This window comes from Zasmidium cellare (genome assembly GCF_010093935.1).
Source record: "Zasmidium cellare ATCC 36951 unplaced genomic scaffold M409scaffold_33, whole genome shotgun sequence".
Taxonomy (NCBI): domain Eukaryota; kingdom Fungi; phylum Ascomycota; class Dothideomycetes; order Mycosphaerellales; family Mycosphaerellaceae; genus Zasmidium; species Zasmidium cellare.
Window position 1 is genome coordinate 200,609 of NW_022986977.1, and position 14,531 is coordinate 215,139.

At 52.6% G+C, this 14,531-nt stretch overlaps 8 protein-coding genes across 8 annotated transcripts; 3 read left to right on the forward strand and 5 right to left on the reverse strand.

The window, feature by feature from the left end:
* Positions 1 to 75: 75 nt before the first annotated feature.
* On the reverse strand, positions 76 to 879 carry M409DRAFT_26724 (uncharacterized protein; the record flags this gene model as incomplete). Its single annotated transcript, XM_033808239.1, has 1 exon — positions 76 to 879. One exon carries the CDS (start codon positions 877 to 879, stop codon positions 76 to 78), a length of 804 nt encoding a protein of 267 aa, XP_033663758.1.
* Positions 880 to 1,169: 290 nt separating this feature from the next.
* Positions 1,170 to 2,924, reverse strand: M409DRAFT_68846 (uncharacterized protein; the record flags this gene model as incomplete). Its single annotated transcript, XM_033818012.1, has 2 exons — positions 1,170 to 2,406; positions 2,455 to 2,924. The coding sequence occupies 2 exons, from the start codon at positions 2,922 to 2,924 to the stop codon at positions 1,170 to 1,172; spliced, it is 1,707 nt and encodes a 568-aa protein (XP_033663759.1).
* A 198-nt stretch (positions 2,925 to 3,122) lies between these two features.
* On the forward strand, positions 3,123 to 4,415 carry M409DRAFT_57926 (uncharacterized protein; the record flags this gene model as incomplete). Its single annotated transcript, XM_033813770.1, has 1 exon — positions 3,123 to 4,415. One exon carries the CDS (start codon positions 3,123 to 3,125, stop codon positions 4,413 to 4,415), a length of 1,293 nt encoding a protein of 430 aa, XP_033663760.1.
* Positions 4,416 to 4,505: 90 nt separating this feature from the next.
* Positions 4,506 to 5,363, reverse strand: M409DRAFT_26727 (uncharacterized protein; the record flags this gene model as incomplete). Its single annotated transcript, XM_033808240.1, has 2 exons — positions 4,506 to 5,268; positions 5,329 to 5,363. 2 exons carry the CDS (start codon positions 5,361 to 5,363, stop codon positions 4,506 to 4,508), a joined length of 798 nt encoding a protein of 265 aa, XP_033663761.1.
* A 360-nt stretch (positions 5,364 to 5,723) lies between these two features.
* M409DRAFT_26728 (uncharacterized protein) lies at positions 5,724 to 6,548 on the reverse strand (the record flags this gene model as incomplete). The annotated part of the gene is made up of 1 exon (XM_033808241.1): positions 5,724 to 6,548. The coding sequence occupies one exon, from the start codon at positions 6,546 to 6,548 to the stop codon at positions 5,724 to 5,726; it is 825 nt and encodes a 274-aa protein (XP_033663762.1).
* A 222-nt stretch (positions 6,549 to 6,770) lies between these two features.
* On the reverse strand, positions 6,771 to 9,125 carry M409DRAFT_57928 (glycoside hydrolase family 31 protein; the record flags this gene model as incomplete). The annotated part of the gene is made up of 3 exons (XM_033813771.1): positions 6,771 to 8,411; positions 8,470 to 8,531; positions 8,588 to 9,125. 3 exons carry the CDS (start codon positions 9,123 to 9,125, stop codon positions 6,771 to 6,773), a joined length of 2,241 nt encoding a protein of 746 aa, XP_033663763.1.
* A 1,658-nt stretch (positions 9,126 to 10,783) lies between these two features.
* Positions 10,784 to 12,487, forward strand: M409DRAFT_26730 (uncharacterized protein; the record flags this gene model as incomplete). Its single annotated transcript, XM_033808242.1, has 13 exons — positions 10,784 to 10,918; positions 10,971 to 11,284; positions 11,347 to 11,383; positions 11,438 to 11,467; positions 11,517 to 11,555; positions 11,608 to 11,624; positions 11,690 to 11,728; positions 11,785 to 11,802; positions 11,867 to 11,893; positions 11,949 to 11,966; positions 12,032 to 12,062; positions 12,114 to 12,368; positions 12,425 to 12,487. The coding sequence occupies 13 exons, from the start codon at positions 10,784 to 10,786 to the stop codon at positions 12,485 to 12,487; spliced, it is 1,023 nt and encodes a 340-aa protein (XP_033663764.1).
* Positions 12,488 to 12,923: 436 nt separating this feature from the next.
* On the forward strand, positions 12,924 to 14,505 carry M409DRAFT_68849 (uncharacterized protein; the record flags this gene model as incomplete). The annotated part of the gene is made up of 3 exons (XM_033818013.1): positions 12,924 to 13,136; positions 13,192 to 13,237; positions 13,286 to 14,505. 3 exons carry the CDS (start codon positions 12,924 to 12,926, stop codon positions 14,503 to 14,505), a joined length of 1,479 nt encoding a protein of 492 aa, XP_033663765.1.
* Between the last annotated feature and the right edge of the window lie 26 nt (positions 14,506 to 14,531).

The window sequence follows — 14,531 nt, forward strand, 5'->3', positions numbered from 1 at the left end:
GCTCTACCATGACTGCTAAACTGATTCTCTCGCGCACGATTTCTCTCCCATCCCGCCGCACAGCACCGTTCCCTATCAACCCCTTCCCAACCCCTCCTCCAAGCTCATAGCATACTCCATCCACTCCTCCACCTCCTCCTCCAACTCCCGAATCCTCTTCGTCTGCAACCCCAACCTCAAATCCATCTCAAACAAACATCCCGTCAAACTGGTAATCTCCCGCCTCAACTTCCTCCTCCCCCAACCCCTCGCCCGCTCGAGAGCGTAGACTTGAGCTGTCAGTTCCTGGATCTGGTTGAAGCACGCGGTGTTCTCGAAACGAAAGTACTCCAGCTCGTCGTGGGCGTGGTCCAGGGCCGCGGAGGTGTAGGCGAGGTCGTGGCGGGTGGCCGTGAGGGTGGATTGGAGAGTTGGCGTGAGTGGTATGTGAATTGGAGATCCCGAGGGTTCTACCATATAGGAGGGAAAGTCGTCGTCGCTGATGGGGATCTTGCTGGATGCTCTTGGGTCGCGGACCTCATGGACAGTACCTGCATCTGCATCGGTAAAAGCAGTCGACGAGGAACACAGCGTGAAGATCGCCGGATCATACAGCAGACTCCAGGGCGTATTTTCAGAATCTGAGAAGAGCGTCGAAGTTGATCTCGACGAAGACGTCGTATTATCGTCCGCAAGGGGCTCAGCGGCTTCGAAGATGGTGCTGAGGTCGTGAGCTACATGTGTCCAGTCGGTCTTGTTGTGGTAGGCTGACTCGTCATTTTGCCCAGGCTCGTCGTGTTGCTCAGTCTCCTCCTCGATTGGACGAGGTTTGCGCAGTTTGGTGATGTTCTTACAGCTGAGTTGTTGCTTGGCGATGATGAGCCAGGTTGGGGTGTGCATCGCGTTTGCGGTGAGGCTTGATTGCTGTTTGTGGGGTTGAAAGGAAGATGTCGATGGACATGTTTGGGTGTGCTCTTATATACGGATTAACATTTCTTTGGGACGCCGGCCTGGACGGTCGAACATGCGTCTGCATGATTCTAGCAGCTGCTGAGTGTGCTGTCCTTGATGTATGTTTCAGGCTGCTGAGACATTCGAGAACCAAAGCAGTGAAGCGAGAGAAGATGAGTGTGAGCGGGTGCGAAAGTAGGCGTTGTCAAAACGGATAGCTGGCAAACGTACTTTTGATTCTACATCCTGAAGACACCAAACTTGGTCTCCTTAGGCTCGACACTACCAGTCAAAGCAGCTTGCAACCCCATGCCGAGCACCCGTCTCGTATGCGACGGGGGAATGACTCCATCATCCCATAGCCTTGCTGTGCCAAACGTGACCTCGCTCTCCCTCTCAATGCGTGCCTTCAATTCAGGATCGACCTTTCTGCCGACTGCTTCCATGACACTAGACAGCTGCTCGGCGCCCATGACACTTGTCTTGGCAGACGGCCAACTCCAGAGGAATCTGGGGCTGTACGCTCTTCCGCACATGCCGTAGTTGCCTGCGCCTGCAGAGGAGCCTACGAGAACGGTGAATTTGGGTACGCTGGCACATGCGACGGCTGTGACAAGCTTGGCTCCGTTCTTCGCGATGCCGCCCTTTTCGGCGTCTTGGCCGACCATAAAGCCAGAGATGTTCTGGAGGAAGATTAGGGGAATGTTCCGTTGACAGCAGAGTTGAATGAAGTGTGCGCCTTTCAGACTGCTTTCGCTGAAGAGGATGCCGTTATTGGCGATGATGCCCACTGGATGCCCGTAAATCGTTGCAAAGCCAGTCAAAAGAGTCGTGCCGTAGCTGGGTTTGAATTCAGAAAACTCGCTGCCATCAACAATTCGGGCAATGACCTCGTGCATGTTGATGCTTTGCTTAAGATTCGTCCCAACGATGCCACCGAGTTCCTCTGCGTTGTAAAGAGGCTCCTGCCAGTCCTGTTTCCTGGAGGGGTTGGCAGCTGTGGGGAAGTTCAAGTTTGATATGCATCTTCGTGCCAGAACCAGTGCGTGAGCGTCGTCAACGGCGAGGTAATCTGTTACGCCTGAGACTTCAGAGTGCAGTTTGCCTCCGCCCAGGTCTTCAGCGCTGACTTCCTCTCCTGTAGCAGCCTTTACAAGAGGTGGGCCAGCAAGGAAGATGGTGCCTTGCTCCTGTACAATAATGTTCTCGTCGCTCATGCTGGGGACGTAAGCACCGCCTGCAGTACACGAACCCATCACAACACTGATCTGTGGGATCCCTTCAGCACTCATGTTGGCCTGATTGAAGAACAGTCGACCGAAGTGATCTCGATCAGGGAAGACATTCGCTTGATTCGGAAGGTTGGCTCCACCAGAGTCGACGAGATATATGCATGGAAGGCGGTTTTGTTGGGCGATTTCCTGGGCACGGATATGCTTCTTGATTGTTATTGGGTAATATGATCCACCTTTGACACTTGACACAGTCAGTACGAGGAAAACATGAGTGGAAGGTGTGACATACGTGCTATCGTTGGCCAGGATCATACACATTACTCCCTCCACTGTCCCAATGCCTGTCACAATCCCACCGGCGTTCACGTCCTCCCCAGGATACACCTCGTGTCCAGCCAAAGCACTCAGCTCCAAGAAACTGGTGCCTGGGTCTATGAGAGCCGTAATGCGATCCCGGACCAGCAGCTTCCCTCTCTCGACGTGTTTTTGCCTGGCCTTCTCAGGCCCTCCCTTGGCCGCCGTCTTGTGTAGAGCATCGAGCTTGTCCATGTACTCCTTCATCGCCATTGCGTTCTCTTTAAAGCCATTGCTATTCTGATCTACTGCCGTCTGCAGCACAGACAGCTGGGAGGCTTGTTTCGGGCTGGTATACGTCGCTGCTGTCCTTCGTTGGTAGAGGCATTGCGGTGGAGGGATCCTTCGTCTCGGGACGTGGTGAAGCGCACGCGCAAAGGCACGGGAGGGAGTGAGAGAGGCCATGCTCACATCTCGCTGGGCGGCGGGGAACTCCTGATTAATACGAGCAGAAATGAGATGCTCATGTGCTGCTGCGAAGCTTGATGTGTTGCTCGGCTAGACGCGGCTCAAGCAAGGCGTTCGTTTTCCCCAGCTTCGACCCCATTCAACTCCACCTTCACCCGCAGTCGCTTCACTCTTTTCTTCTTCTTCTCCCACACAATGCCTCCGTTATCACCTTGTAGAGCAGCGTTGCTGCAGGCCTCAAGACGAGCTGTTCAAACGATACCCCGGCCTTTCATAACCTCACAAAGATATGCTTCCACCAGGAAACATCCCAAGGGCTTCGAGCCGCCATCAACAGCCGAGCTAGAAGAGCTACGAGAACGGACGATCGAGTTCTGCCGAAGAGAGATCACACACGATCTTGCTCAGGCAACAGACCACAAAAATGAGTTTCCAAACGAGCTATGGCAAAAGCTGGGCGAGGCAGGCTTCCTGGGCATCACAGCCGATGAGGACTATGGCGGGTTGGCGATGGGATACCAGGCGCATTGTATAGTGCTAGAAGAGCTTAGCAGAGCATCTGGTAGCATTGGACTATCATACGCTGCGCATTCCCAGCTTTGCGTCAATCAGTTCCAATTGCACGGCACGGATGAGCAGAAGTCGCAGTGGTTGCCAGGACTGCTGTCTGGAGAGAAGATTGGGGCATTGGCAATGTCAGAACATACTGCCGGCAGTGATGTTGTCAGCATGAAGACTACGGCAAAGAAGGTGGATGGAGGATACCAATTGAACGGGCACAAGATGTGGATCACGAACGGTCCTGATGCTCATGTCGTCATTGTGTATGCGAAGACCGAGCCAGATGCTGGAAGCAAGGGCATAACTGCCTTTTTGGTTGATACCACGTCCCCTGGGTTCAGTGTAGCGAGGAAGCTGGATAAGCTGGGCATGAGAGGGTCGAATACTGGAGAACTCCTTTTCGACAGTGTTTTCGTGCCTGAATCAGCTATGCTTGGACCATTGAACCGCGGAGTCAAAGTACTGATGGAAGGTCTCGACCTGGAACGATTGGTCTTGTCCGCTGGTCCTCTCGGACTGATGAAGGCCGCCCTGGACGTTACCCTCCCATACGTGCACGAACGCAAACAGTTCGGTGTCCCCCTCGCCCACAACCAGTTCATCCAAGGCAAGCTCGCCGACATGTACACCAAATACTGCGCCAGCTCCGCGTTCACCTACTCCGTCGCCCGCGCCATCGACGAAAGCTTCGAGAGCCCCGAGATCAAAACGCAGGACTGCGCAGGCGCGATTCTGTATGCTGCTGAACGGGCAACGGAGTGTGGCATGGATGCGATTCAGTGTCTGGGTGGGATGGGGTACATGAATGAGATGGCTGCTGGCAGGATCATGAGGGATGCGAAGCTTTATGAGATCGGAGCGGGAACGAGTGAGGTTAGGAAGTTGGTGATTGGGAGGGCTTTTAACAAAGAGTATGCAGAGAGGTGATGGTAATAACAGACACCGAAGATTCTCGTCGTCCAATCGCTTGCCTTTGCTTTCTTCTCCTCGCTTTACTGTCGGCTCAATTCTTAAAGCTCAAGAAGAGCTTTTGTGGCCACCGAACAGATAGCTCTCGCCTTGTTTCCCTTGAAAAGTCTGGGTGGCTGTCCCCGGAAACATCCAACGCCCCATCTCCTGGGCGCTCTGAGCAGACGGCACAGTGCCCAACGCCAGCATATCGAAGCAGAGCTCAGGCAGCTCCACCATGAGTTTCTTGAAGCGCTCTTTGTCCACAAGTCTGACCTCGTGGCTGTGGACTCCATTGGCCAGAGCGGGTCGAAGCTCTTTCACGCGGTGCTCTGGGCCGTTGTACGTAAGAGTCGCAATCTCCTCGAGGACCGACATGAAGCGGTCTTCTTCCTCTTCATCCGCCATCAGGCTCACGTAGCGCCTCACCAACTGTTCCATCGCCAAGGCGAAGTTCTCCATAGCATGCACTTTCAACTGTAGCACCATGTACTTGTCGGCAGTGGTGTGCAGGTTGACGAGGTATTGGAGGCGAGAAGGATCGTAGGTGACGCGAGCGCCGTAGCTGAAGAGATAATCAGCAGAGGACTGCTTGGGGAAGGTGTGGGTGCCGTCGTAGAGCAGCCCGTAGCACCATGCCAGTAGCCCGTACAGTTCCTCTGCGTCATCGTCGTGCAAACAGACGTCGCGGGCGGAGGACTTGACGAAAACACTCTCGAACATCTTGCGGAAGTGCTCTGAGTGCGCGGCGAGTATGACCTTATGCGCCTTGACCTGATCACCGTTGTCGAGGTGGATGGTGACGTCTGAGAATGTGGCCGTGATGAAGTAGCTGGTCGCACGTTAGTGTTAGACGATCAAAGTGAAGTGCGTAACGGTAGAGTCTGCATACTGCGCCAGGAGGCCTGCGTCCTCGACGGGCTTCATGTTGTTGGTGTGTTGTCGTGTTGTTGGTGGTAGCAGGAAGTGCGAGCTGCGGCGAAGTTTCAAAAGGGAAAGCATAGGTGGGCTTGGCAGTCACATGAAAATCCCGCTGTAGCTTCACTTCCAGCTCTGCCATTCCAAATCGGCGCTAGACAGTCATTCACAGTTTTGCCAAGAAGCCCATCCATGTCAAGATTACGATTTCACCTGTGATTCTAGCGGCGCCAGGAACATTGTTTGGAAGGGGTTTTCATAACGAGTTGGCTATGAGGTATTGCGAAGAACTGAAGCACAAGAGTCGACAAGCTCCACCGTCTTGCCCGTTGTATGGCCCCTTTCACCTCAATTTCTGGTCACCGCCGATTAGTTGTTGTAGTACACTTTTCGAAGTACCGGTTGCGGGCGAGAAGAAGCGTTCTGCGCAACAGCCGTCTTGGTCACTTGCAGACCCAGGTTCTTCATAGCAGAGGTGGCCAGTTCCAGCAAATCAACAGAGAACTCTGGTACATCCCTCACCATACGTCTGTATTTCTCGTTGTCCACGAGCTCGAGTGTGCGCTCATGAACCGCTTCGGCAAGAACCCGTCGTAGCTCGTCTGTCGCACCTCCTAGCGAATGATAAAGGAGCGTGGCGAGCTGAGCGAAGATGGACACGAGCTCATCCGCACAACGCTCGTTTCCGAAGGGAGTGTATCGCGCTTGCAGTTGCTGTGCACCTTTTTCAAACTCGTCCTTAATGACGCGCATCAGTGCCGACACTCCATACTTGTCTGCGACCCCGTGGAGCTTCAGCAGGTACTTGAGGTGCTCTCTGTGTGTCTTCCCGGAGATCCTGCCGACTCCAGTCGTGTATGCAGAGATACTGGGCTCTCCGCGACTTCCCTGTCCGTGATACAAACAACCGTAGAAGTACGCTAGCATCCCGAACACTGCTTCCATGTCGTCTTCGTACAGATAGATGTCCTTCGCCGATCCATCTAGAGATTCGCTCTCGAACATCTTGCGGAAGTAGCCCGAGTGCGACGCTAGATTGACCTTATGCGCTTTGACTTCATGGCCACTGAAATGAATGGTGATGTCGGAGAATTTGGGGTTGTTGAAGTAGCTATTACTGGTGAGCACACGCCTTTTGTTCATGGAGAGGAGCACATACTGCGCTTTTTCGTTCCAGGGGTCGAGGTACGCCATATTGGTATTGTGGTTGTGATGGCGACGGTGGTGGTGTTGTGGTATTGTGGTGCTGTGGTATTGTGGTGGTGAGTTGGAGGAACAAGCAAACGGCTGAAGTTGGATGGAAAGCCGGGTGGGGCTTGGCAGTCACATGCGAATTTGGTTGCTCTTTCCACTTTCAGTCGGTTCCTGGTGATCTCCTACACATTGATACTATATTCTTGCCTAACAACATCCTCCTCAGAACACGTTACCCGACATGACATCGCCCCTAGTTCCTAGATGGAATAGAGGAATATGCTCCAAAGGCGCAGGCACGGTCACGCTCTGGCCGCCTGCATACGTGACATTATCCCACCAATACGTCCAAGGTTTCGTCCCGTTCGCAGCTCCAGTCTGTGGTAGATATACAGTCCACTCAGTCACATTCGGCAGAGTCACTGGCGTGACCAGTAGCCTAGGGCCAAACATGTATTGTTGTGTTGTGACATTTGTGTTGAAACGAGTCATGTTCGAGACATTCGCATCCGTCAAGCTGAAGTCCATATACAGTGGTCTCATGATCATTCTGCCGGTCAGGTGGAATTGGTTGAAGATGGCCTGAAGATAGTCGTGAAGCTGGTATCGAAGATTGATGTAAGACTTGATGATGGGAAGATTCTTTTCGCCGTATGTCCAAGGCTCGTTGTTGCATGTGTATGCATTCTGAAAGTTGCAAGCTCGAGAGCCGTGATTCCTCATGAAAGGCAGGAAAGTACCCCACTGCAGCCAGCGAACGTAGAGCTCTCGGTAGGGTTCCTCGTCGATGTTGCCACTCCATGGCACGGTTGGATCTGTTTGAAAGCCTCCGATGTCGACCGTCCACCAGCTCCAGCTTGTTGCAGCTGCTGACAATCCACTTGCTACCTGGGCGGAAAGTGTCTCCCAAACAGAGGTGGTGTCGCCCGACCAGATCATAGAGCAATATCTCTGACTGCCGATGTATCCAGAGCGGCTGAGGGAGAGGTAGTCACAGGGCTCGCCCATGTTTGTGCCTGTGGCATTGCGCAAGCCGTCTTCGATTGCAAGTTGATGTGCCCAAGGATAGTACTTGCCAACGCTCATTTGAGTTCCTGCATAGTAAAGAACATCCGCAAATGGGTATGGTAGCGACGTGATGAAATCAGATTGCCCATTATTGTTGTAAGCTTCGCCCAAATTGCCACCGTCGGCTTGGTCGATCCAGAAGTTCTTGATACCTTGATCGTAGTAGTTGCGCTTGAGAGTATTCCATAAGAAGTCTCGAGCCTGTGGATTGGTGCTATCCACGTTACGGATGTAGCTGCCATTGAAGCTGTCTGTGATCCCTGACCCAGACCGGGTTGCCGAGAGAAAGCCGGCGATCTGCATCGTTTCGTAGTTCGAGCTGGCATCTTCCACGCTAGGCCACAGAGAAGCCATGATCTCAGCACCTGTCAGCTCCTTGATCTTCTGCGACATGTATGTGACGTTTGGCCAGAGATCGTGCTGCAGTGCCCAGTCACCTTGATAGGCCCAAGAGAGATAGTCGATTACTAGCATTGAGACAGGAATATTGTAGTCGTGGAAGTTCTGTGCAAGTTGAATGAACTCGGATTGATTCTCGTATCGAAGCTTGCTGTGCAGGTAGCCTAGTGAAAAATCTGGAGGTGTAGGCGCCCTTCCAGTCATTGCTGACAGTCGACGCTGTAAGGTGTCGTAGTCTCCAGAAGGTGCTGAAACAATGGCGTAGTCAACAAGTTTCGTCGACTTAGATGTGAAGCGATTTCGCAATTGGCCAAACTCCATCTCGCCCTCAGCAGGGGAGTTCCAGACGAAGCCATAGCCTTTACTGCTCATGAAGACTGGAGTGGGAATATGAGTCTACACCGTCAAGTCTGTCGTTAGTTACGCTTCTTCTGTAGGTTGTGAATCAGCTTACGTTGAAATTGATGAGATCAATAACATTGCCTTTCTTGTTGATCATGTGGTCTTGCTGGGTGCCTGATCGACTGGTGTCAGTGTTGGTGCGTTAGCATAGGCCGAGTTGTAGACCTCACCTGTGCCATATATCTGCTCGTCGGGAGTGGTACTGAATGAAAATGCCGCATGAAATTCGTAGCCAGGACCATTCCATTCGTAGTATCTTGGGTTCAAAGCCTTCAGAGGCGCATACTCATTGGTGAGGAGCGTCTCACTCCCGTCATCTTCAAGCCGATAGAAAGCGAGCCTGACAAGCGTATGGTTGTTGCCATTTGGGCTGAACGTCTTGGCAATCGTGTTCCCATTGCGAATGGCCGCGAATTGAGTCCCATTGACCTTTGTATCGTACTGCATGCCAGATGTAATGTTTGTGGGGCCTTCTAAAGGCGGGTCGTATAAGAAGCTGATCTCGTTTCCATTTGGTGGCCGAAAAGGCCATGCGCGAACTCTGAACCCGTCATAGCCAAAGGGCTGCACAAGGACTGTCTCGAAGCCATGTTGTATTCGAAAGCCCGTCGAATTTGGGGCGAAGTAGCTGGTACTACCGTTGCTGTACTGCGCAAGACAAGTAATAGGCGTACTCAAGGCGGCCAGAACCGCTTGCCAAAGTTTCATGGTGCCAATGTCGAGGAAGTAGAAGTGAGCAGTCTTGAGTAGCCCACGGCGTCAGACTTGGCTACAAATACGACTGTCCATCATTTTCAGTGACGAAACACTGTCAAAGATCCCATTTAGCCTATTCAGCCGTGAGCAGCTACTGCAAGGAACGTGCATAACGAGCGTACAAGGGGGTGAGGAGTTGGGCTAAGAATGACATGGTAAGGTTGCAAAAGAGGAGGATTGAGGGTCTGATCGGCAGGAAATCAAACCTTTGAAGCAGATGTCTCCATCTTCGGTCTATTGCTGCCCCGGTGAGACGGAGGAATTTCTGTCGCAACAAGGCCCAATGCAGCAACGTCTTGTCGAAAGCCACTGAAACAACGTCGAGCGCACAGGCTGTGGAATGGTGGTATAACAATTGGACTCTCTGCGGAACTGTGCGATTTGACCCGTTTTCACATCGTGACTCGCAGTAACTGCTCTCGTTACAGATCTGGAGTGACGAATTAAAGGAGTACACGGACATATCTGATGCGATGGATCGTTCTTCTCACTCGGTGTTGTCGAGAGAAAAGACCAGAAGAAGAGGGCGGTCGGCACCCACGAAATGAGAAACGCTCGCTGATTAAGCGGCCTGGTGCACGGGCCAAGCGGCGCCAGGTCGAACGACGACATCGCTTCGTCAACAACATCCATCTTTCCGTCACCATCGCGCTGTGACTTTGGTCTTATGGAGATAGATGTATCCGCCAAAGTCTGGGAATGCATCAGTTACGTGTTTATGCTTCGATTGAGGGGAGCCCGACCTCTCAGCGCGAGTGGTAATCGCTTACTACACGCAAGCAGGAGGGACATCCGGAATAAACGGAGTCAAAACTTTACACAACCTCACTCCATGACCTCAAGGCCGAGCCCACTTCGACCGGTTCAGCACAGCCGTGACACTGTTCAACATACCGAGACGACACCCGTTGTGCCTTGGCGCTGAGGGGCCTTTGGCAGCCGAGCAATGTAACCACGGCGCGGTCACTCTGCCAAAAGGACATCACTCGTTTGTTTCTGGCGCACCATGAAGATGCATTGGCCATGGAATCCATGCCATGTAGCATCTCAGTCTCACCAGGACCACTGAACGGTGTAGAACTATCCGGCCGCATAGATGGTAGTCACCAGCGCTAAGTCAAAGCGCATTGATAGTGCGAGCGAGAACACCTCCAGCGAAAGCCCCTCGCCGCGATACCAGGGCATTTCCAGATTATTGAGACAACAATTCAAGGGCAGCACTTTTAGCGATCCTCTGGCTTTGGGACTACTGCTCTTCGCTCATTTCACGCTGAACATAGACTTCAACTATGGAGACTTGGGACAGGGCTACCCACAATGGCCGCCCATGGCTACTGATAGATTGATATCCACATTCGTTGACGGGAACATTTGCTCTGCCAATACTGTTGGGGATTCAAAAACAGGTAAGGTACCCAGAACCACATTCAAGAAACCGCAGTTCCTGGAGACCCAGATGAGGAGAATGTCCTAAATTGGAGACCTCATGCTCATCGATTCTCCAAAGCTCCACCTGGAGAGGATACAGCAAGATACTTAGGGCCACAGCTGCTCCTCTGCTCTCCCCTTCCTTCTTCTCTCCTTCATTCCACCGCACACTCGTTTTCACCATGTCTTCCCGTGCAGCTCTTATCGCTGCTCTCGCAGCAGCCGTCTCTGGCTCCATCATCCCAAGACACGGCGAGGAGTGCTGCTTCCAGATTTCTGCATCTGGCGGCGTTACTGGCACCCTCGGCCAGATCTTCGTATGTAACAACGTCGCTGTCACTCTTGAACGAACAAAGCTGAAAGATACAGGACGGACAAAACCGTGTGGGCGGCGGCTACCCGCCAGCTACCTACTGTCTCAAGGATGGCGGTCTCTACGACAAGAACGGCCGTGGCTGCATCCTGACCCCACCAACCACTCAGTGGCAGTGTGATGAGGGTGCCGCTCCAACCTACGGCTTCTCCATCGGCCCCAATGGCAGCGCCCAGTACAACGGTAGCCCTGAGTTTTGGGCTTGCCCTGTGAACGACAACGGCGAGTGGAACATCTACACTGTCCCTGTCAAGGACCAGAAGAAGTGTGTCCAGGTCTCGCTGCACACCAGCAGCCAGTGCGGTGCTCCGTGAGTGATTCTATATGGCAGCTTGAAAAGGAAGGACCACGTTTTGGCTGATGAAAATCAAGACCGCCACCCCCTCCACCTCCTCCACCACCACCAGCGGTATGAATAACGATTAAAAGGCGTCATCAAGAAAGGGAAAGCTGACTTCAGAAGCCCCCAGCGCCTCCCGTTTACCAACCCCCGGTTTGTCGCAATAATGCTACAGAATTTGCTCTCAGACTAACGTCCGCAGGCCCCAGCTCCAGCGGCACCTCCTGTCTACCAAGCCCCAGTTAGTACAGAACCACATCTCGGTTTAATAAACGCGCTAACCTGTTGCATAGCCGCCGCCACCACCTTCGTAAGCTTCTCACCCCTTGAAAGAACGATCGAAGAGCCACACGCTGATACCATCTCATTTAAAAGACCTCCAGCCCCGCCTGTCTATCATGCCCCTCCACCTCCGTAAGCAGGCTTCCCACTTTGCATGGAGTACGTAAGGCTAACATTGTGCCTTCTAGACCTCCCCCACCACCCGCGTAAGGCTCAGCATCGCGAACCTATACAAATGGCAGATTGCTGACCACAAGTGCATGGAAACAGTCCTCCGGTCTACCACGCTCCTCCTCCGTATGTGTTACAGTCCGTTTGCTGGCTGAAAATAAGATGCTAATGACATTCACAGACCGCCGCCACCACCAGCGTGAGATCTGAACCTAATGTTTTTTGCGTGCTTGGCAACTTGCTGACGTTCGCTATCTGACATAGGCCACCGGCTTACCATGCTCCTCCACCTCCAGTACGTCGTTTTCTGCATTCTGAACGGAGGTCTCTTGCTAACGACCAACAGCCAGCGCCTCCAGTCAGCACCCCAGTGTACGAGCACAAGCCAGAATATAAGCCCAGCTCGTCTGTCCCACAGCCGGAGTACAAGCCAACCTCGTCGGCGCCAAAGCCAGAATACAAGCCGACCACTCTGTCGACTTCGACTCCTTGCACTACGGCTACGCCGACCTCTGCGGCCTACTCTAACAGCAGCGCAGGAGGATATGCTGCGCCAACCACCTTTGGATACGCTTGCAATCCAGCTCACGAGTACCCAGAGGTTTGTTTCTCCCCGAGCCGCAGATACTGTTGAAGCGAGCCTAACTCCAGTCATAGGGCGTCAAGTGCGTCAGCACCAACGGCTCCCTGGCCCTGGTTACCCCAACTGCCAAGCCATAGAGGATGCTTGAGCGAGCAAGTGACAGGTCTCTGTCCTGGGACAGTCGAAAGCCTGAGTTGGAGAGATAGATCTCTGCACATAGAGATATTGAATAAAGTTGACAGTCTGAAGATGTCAAACTACGATCTTGAATTTCCAACCTCCTCGCAAAGGCAAGTTTGATATCTCACTTTTATTTTCGAATGCGTATCTTTGATCAATGTTTTCTGTCCCTCCATGCACGTCGGCCCGGGCAATCTGGCCTATCTCAAGGATGCGGCTTGGCAGATCTCAAGCTTACCAACCTCGAGCGAAGCACTTGCTCCGTTAAATGCCGAGCATGCCCTGTCCCTGCCTCCGTGCGACCCTTCCAAATTCGACAGACCTCACCTTAACATGAAGGACGAAACAACATCATCGTTGGACGCCAACGATACGAATGGCCTTGACGACAAGATGTACGCGCGAGTTGCCACTAGTGGGTCCGTAAACGACGGCGACGACAACCTCGAAAATTCGCAAGATGCCCTCAACTCAGCCTTTGCGAAACGAGTCGTACGGAAGATCGATTTCTGGATTCTGCCACTGCTTTTTGTGACGTACAATTTCAATTTCATGGACAAGACGATTCTTTCGAGTGCTTCTGTGTTTGGGTTGAAGGATTCTACGGTGAGCGAAAGCAGAAATGAATCAATTTACGTCCACGAAAGCTGACTTGGAACAGAACCTCAAAGGCTCGCAATATAGCTGGGTCTCCTCAATCTTCTACTGTAAGTGTACTTGAGGCCGATGTTCTGTCAGGCGACTGATTGTTATAGTCGGCTATCTCTTCTGGGAGTACCCAACATCGATCTTAATTCAAAGACTTCCAGTTGGCAAGTACGTCGCAGCGAATACTTTCTTCTGGGGTGCTGTGGTCGCTCTTACCGCAGCATGCACAAACTATGGCGGTCTGATCACCGTACGTTTCTTGCTTGGCGTAGCTGAAGCGACAATCTCGCCTGCGTTCCTCTACATTACTTCCATGTGGTACACACGAAGCGAGGTACCGACGAGAGTCGGGATCTGGTTCGCTGGCAACTCTCTGGGTGGTGTCTTCACTTCCTTTCTGGCATATGGACTCGGCCATGTGAAACATCCATTGGAACCATGGCAGTGGCTGTTCATCGTCCTCGGATGTGCGACTTTTCTGCTGGGTTTCGTTCTCCTGTTCATGCTCCCGGACTCGATAGCAACTGCTTCCTTCCTGACTGCAGAGGAGAAGGCATGTGCAGAGCAGCGTGTGATCCTTGCAGGAACAGGAAAGGCCAAGCACGATTGGAAGCCGGCGCAAACACTGGAATGTCTGATGGATCCGAAGACGATCTTTTTCTTCGCCATCTCGCTCCTCACGCAAATTCCCAATGGTGGCACGCAGAATTTTGGCAACTTGATCCTCAAAGGATTTGGCTTTACCAGCCTGCAGACGACACTAGTCACTTTGCCGGCCTCGTTTGTCTCAATCATCTCAATTCTCGGAACTGGGAAAGCAGCTGGCAAATGGCCAAACATTACCTTGTTCCTGATCTGCGCTTCAGTGCTTTGTCCCTTGGCCGGCTCAGCCATCATCTATGCAGAGGGGCCATCTCAAGGAGTCAAGCTGTTCGGATACTACCTTTTGTCGACAAGTTATGCTGCCTTGCCGTTATCGATGTCGCTCGTCGGTGTGAACTACAGGGGTTCGACCAAGAAGATGACCATGACCGCGATCCTCTTCCTCGCATATTGTGCTGGTAACATCTCTGGCCCACAGTTCTTCAAGACAAGTGAGGAGCCACATTATCCCACTGCTTTCAGAGCCATCATGATCTGCTATGCATTGGTTGTGGTGACAGCTATGGGCTTGAGGGCATATCTGATGTTTGAGAATAGAAGGAGAGATAGAGTCGAGGGTGCAGTGGACGCCGATAGTATAGCTGATACTTCGGCAGCTACGAACGAGGAGGGAGAGGACGAGTTGACGGATTGGAAGATGCCTGGGTTTCGGTATCGCATGTGAAAGTTTGCGTTCCTTCCGTTTGAATA